At 36.8% G+C, this 9,507-nt stretch overlaps 1 protein-coding gene and 1 pseudogene across 1 annotated transcript; both read left to right on the top strand.

Moving 5' to 3' along the window:
• The first annotated feature begins 250 nt into the window (after positions 1 to 250).
• Positions 251 to 1,436, top strand: LOC134702608 (ATP synthase subunit a-like; annotated as a pseudogene).
• Positions 1,437 to 2,371: 935 nt separating this feature from the next.
• Positions 2,372 to 3,496, top strand: LOC134702607 (NADH-ubiquinone oxidoreductase chain 6-like). The gene has a single exon (XM_063563380.1). It carries the CDS (start codon positions 2,984 to 2,986, stop codon positions 3,494 to 3,496), a length of 513 nt encoding a protein of 170 aa, XP_063419450.1. The 5' UTR covers positions 2,372 to 2,983.
• The last annotated feature ends 6,011 nt before the right edge of the window (positions 3,497 to 9,507 follow it).

Genomic DNA, 9,507 nt, shown 5'->3' with positions numbered 1-9,507 from the left:
TTCTTATGGGTCCGCTGTGTCTTTTGGGTCTCTAATATATTTTAAGTTCCTTCTATGAGAGGCTCTAGTAAGCCAGCGAGGGGTTGTATTTAGTGGGGGTTTATGTGGTGAAATAGACTGAGCAGGTACCCGAGACCTTTATCCAGGAAGGAAGCATGTTTATAGCCAATTGCCATTTGTGTGAACTAACCCTTATAACACGTGTATCACTTATATTTATAAGAAATCGCGTAATCAATAATTTAAAGTCATGTTAATAGATGTTTTTTCTAGATTTGATGCTCACAGCTATAACTTAATTTGGTTGTCTATGCCGTTATGGTTGCTGTCTTCTATAGTGCCAATAACCGTGCTATTTAGAGACGTGTACACTAAGGGTAGAAGTACGAGCTCTTTTCGGAGTTTGGTGCTATCCTTTACTTATTCGATGATTCGATTGAACGGAAAGGGACTAAAGCTATCTGGGTTTCCTCTAGTAATAAGGGGTCTGTTCATGATAATTCTGATACTAAATCTGTCTGGAAACTTTCCATTCTTTTTCCCTGTAAGAGGGCAGTTTGTGTTCGGGTTCTCCTTTGCTTTGTCTATTTGAACTTGTTTAGTTTTATCTAGTCTTTTATGCAGATTTGAGCAGGGGTTGATGAGTCTCGTTCCAACAGGTTGCCCGTTAATCCTTGTGCCTTTTATAGTAGTGGTTGAGCTAATTAGTGGCATACTTCGCCCTTTAACATTAGTTTTACGTCTGACACTAAATCTGGGAGCTGGTAAAGTAATTCTAACTATATGCAGGAGAGAGTTAGTAGTTAGCTGGTTAAATAGCAGAAGGCTGCTTACAGGAGTTGGGGGTATTAAAGGGTTAATAATGGGCGGAGGTGTTTTTGGAGCCGCTGAAGTTGCAATCGCGTGTATTCAGTGTTATATTTTTTGTGTCTTATTGTGTCTCTATACGGAGGATCATAGAAGGTAGGTAGTTTTAAAAGCTTTGCTGAAGCGACGGCCTTGTAAGTCGTAGAAAACTATGTGTTTTAAAGCTATGATTTGAATAAAATTCCTAGGAGTTTTCTTAATAAGTATAGGCTGTTTTGTAATCTTCCGTATAAACAAACACCTTTTGTGTTTATTTGTAGGGCTTGAAATAATAAGACTAGGCTTATTGTTTGTAACCCATGTGTTTCTAATAAATCAGTTTTGGTTAATTTTACTAATTCTATGTTTAGCTGTTTGCGAAGCCAGAATTTGCTTGGCCCTTCTGGTTATGGTGATGCGACTATGCGGAGACGATTTGATGTCAAGGTTACTAAGAGATGGCTCGTAAAAATAGTATCATACAATTAAAAAGTAACTTAGGGTTACTTTTACTGATTCTGATTGGATACTTATTTATTCTTAGAGGGAGGACCTTTGGAAAAGCTTATTTATTGGAAGTTACTGTTTGAGAGAGTAATTGTCTCTCATTTAGCTTCAGAGTTCTACTAGATAGCGTAAGAATAGTCTTTGTTGGGACGGTTTTGGTAATTAGAGGAAGTGTAGCAACCTACTGCAAGTGGTATATAGCTGGAGAGCCATACTACAAGCGGTTTATGGGATTAGTATGGTTGTTTGTGCTGTCTATAGTGTTTATAATCTTAGTTCCTAATTTAGTAATACTTTTAATTGGTTGAGACGGGCTAGGGCTCACCTCATTCCTATTAGTGGCTTATTACCAGAACAATAAGAGGTTATCTGCGGCTATGTTGACAGCTTTGACTAATCGAATTGGGGATGTTTTTGTACTTTTTAGAGTTTCTATTTTTTTAAGAGAAGGGGGGTGGTTAATTTATATATACCACCCAGTGCAGACATGGGTTAATTTAGGGTTTGTGGTAGTTCTTGCAGGTATAACTAAAAGCGCACAAATGCCGTTTTGCGCATGGCTACCTGCTGCCATGGCGGCACCCACACCGGTCTCCTCTTTGGTGCATTCTTCGACATTGGTGACAGCTGGGGTTTATTTGATTCTTCGCTCTTTTTATATTATCAGAGCTAATCCCTTTGTGACTCAAATACTTATAGTCTTAAGACTATTTACTCTAATATTAGCGGGGTCAAGGGCTGTGTTTGCGTTTGACCTAAAAAAGGTAATCGCACTCTCGACTTTGAGGCAGTTAAGGTTAATAATATTCTCGATTTCAATCCTTCTTCCGTCTGTAGCTTTTTTTCATTTAGTAACCCATGCGGTATTTAAAGCTTTGTTGTTTCTAGGCGCAGGGGGTGTTATTCATAGAAACCAAAGAATCCAAGATATCCGGGGGTTAAGAAGCTTGTGGCAAGGATTACCGGTAAGAATGGGTGCAATAACGGTTGCAATTGTGTCCTTGAGAGGGGCCCCGTTTATAAGAGGGTTTTTCTCTAAAGACCTAATAATTGAGCTAAGAATGATAGACAGAAGAATAACTTATGGGTGCTATTTATTAGAGCTAACAGGTTTAATCTTCACTTCTTTTTATAGGGCACGGATTGTATTTAGAGTAATACTTGGGTCTAATTACGTTAATAGCAGAAGTTTGCGGATTAATGAGCACTTAAATATACAAACTCCTTTTCTTAGCCTGTATATTGGGGCTATTATCTTAGGAGGGGTATTAGGGAGGAAAATAGAGAGGTTTGGGTTTGTAGTAGTTCTTGAGAAATATGAGAGAGTCAGAGTATTTCTTATTCCCTTTGTAGGGTTAATTTTGTGATGAGGAGTGCTTAGAAAATTAGGGTCTAAGCCTTGGTCGTCAGCCAAACTATTAAGATTCTTTTTGAGAATGTGGCTCATAGAGAGGCTAACCTCCCACCCCAGAAAAATGGCCTTCTTTAAGGGGTCCAGGATGGTAGCTCAAAGTCTGGATCAAGGTTGACTAGAGCTATTGGGCCCTCAAGGTGCCCATAAGGGACTAGGTCAACTCAGCTGTTTGAATGAAATTGTTCAGAAAAATTATTTTACCTACCAGCTGGTAGTATGAGGGCTGGTGGTAGCGGGGGGCGTAAGCTTAATTATGTTTATATAATGAGAGTTATAGTCATATGTGTAATTTTGATGGCTGTGTTTTCGATTGTCTTAATTGCCAAGCAACCTATTTCTTTAGGGCTAGTGCTATTGAGGGGGTCTATAATTGCATGTGTGGAGGTTGCACTGGAGGTTAGAAGGTTGTTAGGGTTCTTATTGTTCCTAACTTACGTTAGGGGTGTAATAGTCCTGTTCTTGTATGTTTTAAGGATCTACCCCAATGAAGTGTATCGTTTTAATCTAGAGTTTATGGTTCTCGTCAGAAGGTGTTGTGCCAGAGCGGTCCTTATGGGTCTTATGAATTACGAGTACAGAGAAATTAGCGGGTCTTTGTTTCTAAGTTTCATGGCTGAAAGAAGCGGGTTAAGGTTATATATCCTAATAGCTGGTGTGTTACTGTTTGTAATATTAGTGGTGTCGTATTTGTGCATAAAAACCATGGTGCCTTTACGAAGAGTAAAATAAACCTAAAATAGAAGATACAGTAGCTTAATTAAAGCGTCTCATTGAAAATGAGGAAGATGGATACTTTAGTACCTTGTGTCAAATCTGTAGGAGGGTTTGATTATGGCCCTAAATTTATGGGCAAAATGCTTCTCATGATTCTAAATGCGGGCTTGAACAAATTAAGTGCAAGTTCAACATCAGTGGGGAAAATTGGTTAATAAAGGAAACTTTAACCCAGCTTTTTGACAAATTCGGGGTCAATTGATGAATGCCAGCAGCCGCGGTTAGATTCAGTTCGAATATAAATTTAAGCGGATTGGTTAGAGTCAATGTTGTGTTATAAAACTATAAAAAAACTATAGGTGCAGTGTAATGTTAACGGTTTTTTGTGGTTATATTCCTAAAGTTTTAGTGAGCTTCTAACGAATCTATGAAGTGAAACCAGGATTAGATACCCTGTTATCCATAGTTTAAAACAAAAGTTCCTCTTAACTAAACATTTGGTTGTCAAAGAGAAATAAATAGGCGGTGTCTGAGATAGAAAACAGGGGATCCTGGGTGTTAAAGGATAACCCACCTACATTTGAGCCTTGTCTTATTAGTGCGTGTGTATGGTTGTTTACTCTAATATGGTGAGTGTCCGGGTAAAATTTTTGGTTATTACTGAAGCTAACTCTTATTTTACTTGCTGAGTTCGGTAAGGTAAGTTACTTTTAGTTAGGTGCAGCTACTAGAATTGGCTATATGCCCATGTAGCACAACTTCAAAAATAATTCAGATTGACATGCAGCTTATGACAAGGTTAATCTGGGATACAGATGTAACTTAAGCAATAATTCAAAGATTGAGCTACTAAAAGGTAGCTCAACTAAGTAGACAAATAAGATAAGAAAACTTGCCTTTGAAGAAGGACTTGTAAGTAAGGGTTAAAAATAAAATTACCCTGAATACAATCAGATGAGTACTAATCGCCCGTCGCTCGCGGGGAAACCTGTGAAAAGTCGTAACAAGGTAGCAGTAACGGAAGTTGCTGCTAGGCTATAATATGCATATATAGTAAATAATATTATATTTGCCTTCCAAGCAAAAGTTCTAATGAAATTAGTGTATGCTGGCCAAATAGTTTAAGCTAAAACGTTGAGCTGTTAATTCAAAATCGCAGTAATTTGCTTTGGCTTGCTTAAGTAGTTTAGGGAAAACATAAGATTTTCATTCTTAAGTCAGATAGTATTTCTCTTAAGTTGTGCTTAGTAGTTAATGTTAATATAACTGAGAACTGCAAATTCTCCATAGTCTAGTTAGGCCTAAGCTTAGTGCCACGTGGGGGATGATCCAGTTGCTTTGATGAAGCAAAGTTCAAAAGTAGTTTTTTGGCACTTAGAACTTCGAAGCGTTATAAAGAAAAATTGTAGTAAGTAGGGCTTTGATTCCTAAAGAAAAAGTTAATCTTCTTCTTCATAAATAAGTTAAAAGTAGTTAATATATAACTTAGAATTGTCAGTTCTAGATTCCTCTTACTGAGGCTTTTTATAATTTATCTTTTTTAAAGAGACGTGCATAATTGTTTTGTGAAAAGTGCACTTGAATTAAAATAGTATAAATAAATTTTAGTACCTTTTGCATAAGGGTTTTTCAAGACAAGTTTAAGAATTTAATTTTCCCGAATAAAAGAGAGTTATTTTTTTGAGTTAAGAAATCGTGGCAGAGATTTAATTAAACTAAAGAATAGCGGCTAGATACTATTCGCGCTTTTAGATATCTGGTTGGCTTAAAAAGATGTGTAAGCATTTTCCTTAACTATTTAAGGGGTAAAATTTTTTGGGTTAAGCTGAAAAATACTAAAATTGATGTTAAAAAAAAATTGGGTTTCTATAGGCTTTAAACTGGCTATTAGATATTAGTGTATTTTAACTAAAACCAGATGGGGAAAAAAGATTAATTGGGTTATTCATTTACTTTAAAATAAGCCTATGGTTGTAGGACCAGTGACTATGATAAAAACGAGTAAAAATATTATTTATTTGGTATTACTATTTTGTTTTACCTTAAAAAACTAAAGGCTAAATAAAAGTTTTTAAACGAATTCGGCAAACTAAACTTCTCGACTGTTTAACAAAAACATTTCCTTTTGATGTAAGTAAAAGGTAGTCCCTGCCCAGTGCAACTAGAGTAATGTTTGTTGTAAACGGCGGCGTTAACGTGAGCGTCCTAAGGTAGCGCGATAATTTGCCTTTCAATTGAAGGATGGTATGAAAGGGTTAACGAAGAAGGTGCTGTGTCTGAAAATTTAATTTAAACTAACTTTAAGGTGAAGAGGCCTTTATGTAAAAGAAGGACGACAAGACCCTATGAAGCTTTATCTTAATTGGAGTTTTTGGCTCTTATACGATTTTGATGGGAGATCAGTGAAAATAAGTCTTTCACTATTATATAAATCTAACTCGTATTTCCTAACTTTATATGTGTGGCTAGCTACTCTAGGGATAACAGCGCAATTTCTCCCGAAAGATGGTATTGGAGGGGAAGATTGCGACCTCGATGTTGGCTTTAGATATCCTAGAGGCGTAGAAGCTTCTAATGGTGGGTCTGTTCGCCCTTTAAAATCTAACATGAGCTGAGTTCAGAACGGCGTGAGCTAGTTCAGTTTCTATCCTCTTTTAAAAATGAGCTAATTTTGTACGAAAGGACTTTTTCGCTAAAGCAACGCTTTGCCCTGGCTCTGTCATTGCTTAAATAATGCTACGCAATAAACTGATTAGTTTATAAAAAGGGTTGCCTTTTATGAAGCTGAAGGCCAATTAGTGGCGGTAGGGCGTGTCGTTGGTTCTTGTTAAAATTAGTATTGCTATTTTATTAAAAAATAGGGTTAAAACGGGTTGCAAATTAGGTAAAAAATAAAACAGTCTATTAATGCAGCCAAAAAGCAGCAATCACCCACCTAAAGAATAAAACAAGGGTTCTAAAAAGGCGGTGTGTAATGGATTTGTGCTAGTAACAGACAAAAAAAAACCAAACACTGTGGAAACCCTTAAGAATGAGGTTTTATAGTGTACCGCATTTCCTGTTACCGGCCGGTACAGTGACCGCAAGGCCTGTTCTCCTGTCCTTTTACACGGAAACCCTGTTGCTGATGCATGTAAAAAGCCCTTAGTTAAGATAACTTATAAGTCAAAGTAAAACTTAATTTTACTTGACATTGTGTATTTTATTGAAAATCTAGTTGCGAATGCCCATACCTGTCCAAACTTGTTTTAGATTATGCTTTACAACCTGTTGTAGATAAGGTTTTGAACCCTTTACAGTGAGTAAGCATTTTTCAGAGTCATGTGAGACTTAACCTAATTAGTGGTAGAAAAAAACAAACTTAAACCTAAATTCTAAAGCTATTTGCTTCCTGTGGTTAATTGTAAACTGCAGGAGAAATGGATCTAAGGTGTTAATTTTTTTCGTTTGCCCTAATTTTGGTTGCTCATGTGATTTTTTGGGGTTTGAAAACTAGACTATCTGTATCTTAAAATCAAAAAATAAATAGAAATCAAGTCATATGAAAGTTCCCAAAGCGTAATTCATGGGTCACTTAAAGTCTAAGCAAAAAAGTAAATCAAAAATAAAATAAAATCAAAATGACACACTAATGCCTGGGGGGGCTGATCTGGAGGGGAGGAAATAGGAAAGCAGGTTAAATAGAGGTGACAAAAATGTGGTGTGCAGCAACAAAATGAAGCTAAATAAAATTGTGAAACGTAGAAGCGTGAGCTTGTAAACAAGGTTGTGAGCGTCTTAAAAAGTAAGTGTTAACAATAGTATGTAATATTAACACGCCTAAAAGGGGGTTAGGTGGGTTATAAACTTACAAAGACTACAAGTGATGAAGTTTATGTCTGGTCCTGAGGTCCCTTTTAAGTGAGTTAGTTTCGTATAAAAGGTTTTTAAGCAAAGCAATGTTCTGTCACAGATCTGAGTGCTATAGACAATATTGTATAGGGCCTTTTTATGTAAATAAACGTGGCGTTAGGCTGTTAAATGTGCTGGTTATAGGATGGTTACATAGCAATAATTACTATATTTGCCTTCTGGGCAAAAATTTTAATGAAATTAGTGTACGCTGGGTGAATAAATTAAGCTAGAATGTTGAGCTGTTAATTGAAAATCCCAGTAATTTGCTTAGGGTATAAGATTCTTATTCTCAAGCCAGATAGCCTGTCTCTTAAGTTGTGTTTAGTTGCTAATGTTAATATAACTGAGAGCTACAAATTCTTCCTAGCTTAGTTGTACGTGGGGGGATGGCCCAGTTGCTTTGATGAAGCTAAGCTCAAAAGTAGTTTATTGCTCTGAGGTGTTATAAAGAAGTATTATAGTACGTAGGACTTTGATTCCTAAAGAAAAAGTTAAAGCTTTTCTTTATAAACAATTTAAGAGGAGTTAATTAGTTTTAGGCTCATCTCACTGAGGTTTTTTAGAATTTATCTTTCTAAAGAAATGCACACGATTGCCTCATAAAAAGCTTACTTGAAGTAAAGTGGGGCAAATAAATTTTAGTACTTCTTGCATAAGGGTAAAGCGAAGAGGCCTGTGTGTAAAAGAAGAGCAACAAGACCCTGCGAAGCTTTATTTTAATTGAAGTTTTTGGGTTTGTTAACCCAAAAGCTTATGCATAGCTTTAAGGTCTCTTTTAAGCGAGCGAGTTTTTAGCTAAAGCAATACTTTGTGACGGATCTGTAATGACATAAATAATATTGTATAATAGGCTGATTAACTTATAAAAAGGGTTCTTTTTATGTAAATGAGTGTGTTGCTTAGTGATAGATTGTTGAATGTGTTGGGCACTAGAGAGGCTGTATGAGAGTGGCTTAGGCAGGGGTTTGCTGCAAAAAAAGGCTTACTGTTAAGGGGTGTGTGAGATGGTTTTTTTTCATATAAAAACTGAGTGTTTAGAATAGACGTTGGAGGAGGGGACTTATGTCAGGGCGGAGGGGGTGACACTGTTAGGGTGCTCCCATTACCTGAAACTATTTCAGCTGTTGGAGATGCTGTTGTGAATGGTGTCGCTGAAGTTGTTCCTGATAATCAGGAGGAAGGGGGCCCCCATGCTGAGGGTGGCTATGTTCCTTTAGAAGAACAAATAGCTGTTGTGGAGCCTGAAGTCCCAGCTAATGTCTGTCAGCCAGTCGAGCAGAGAAATGTGGTTGTAAGTGAAGAAGACAGTGTTCCTGATGTTAGTAAAGACGGGGTCAGTAGTTATTAATGCTCATAGTTAAAGTTTATTGGTGTATTAATAGTTATAATTTATTAAAATAATCCATAAGATAAGCAAAATTACAGTTAATTCGTTTATTGTTAGGCTGTTATGGTCTATTTAAAAACTGGTCAATACGGGTCTCCTTACACCTAATTAACTTGGTTTTAGTGTATGCTTGAAAGGCTACAAAGCCTTTGCGGGGAGTAAGCATTCTTCAGGACCACATGAGATTCAACCTAATTATTGGCAGAGAAAGTGGTGAATTTGACCCTTAAATTCTAAGTTACTTGGGCTCTATAGCTAATTGTAAGCTGTAGGATAATGGGGATTTGAGACGTTTATTTCCTCATTTACCCCAGCTCTGGTTGCTCATGTGGTTTTCGGTTCGAAAACGAGGCGTGTATCTTAAAAATAAAAAAATTTTTGAAGCGTAAGTTGTTGGTCGCTTTAAGTCTAATTAAAAATAAAGTAAAAATGGAGCAAAAACAAAGTTGGACACTTAACACTTTGGGTGTCTTCAGAGGTGTAAAAAGGGGGGTCCAAGCTTATGTGTACTCATAAAAAAATGCGGTGTGCGGGGGGTTTGTGCCTGTATATATAACAAAAATTCATGAGGTGGCCGAGGAAGAGGTGGTGAGCTGTAAACTCATAAACAAGGTGTAGGCCTTTCTTATGAGATGGTTGGTAACAATACTGTGAATAATATTAACACGCCTAAGAGGGTTGGTCCGTGACGAAGTACTAATAAGTTGGTGAAGATTATGAATGACAGGTTCTATGATTTGCCTTG

This window comes from Mytilus trossulus, unplaced genomic scaffold (genome assembly GCF_036588685.1).
Source record: "Mytilus trossulus isolate FHL-02 unplaced genomic scaffold, PNRI_Mtr1.1.1.hap1 h1tg000545l__unscaffolded, whole genome shotgun sequence".
In the NCBI taxonomy this organism is placed as follows: Eukaryota; Metazoa; Mollusca; class Bivalvia; order Mytilida; family Mytilidae; genus Mytilus; species Mytilus trossulus.
This window is presented reverse-complemented; position numbering and strand designations above follow the sequence as displayed.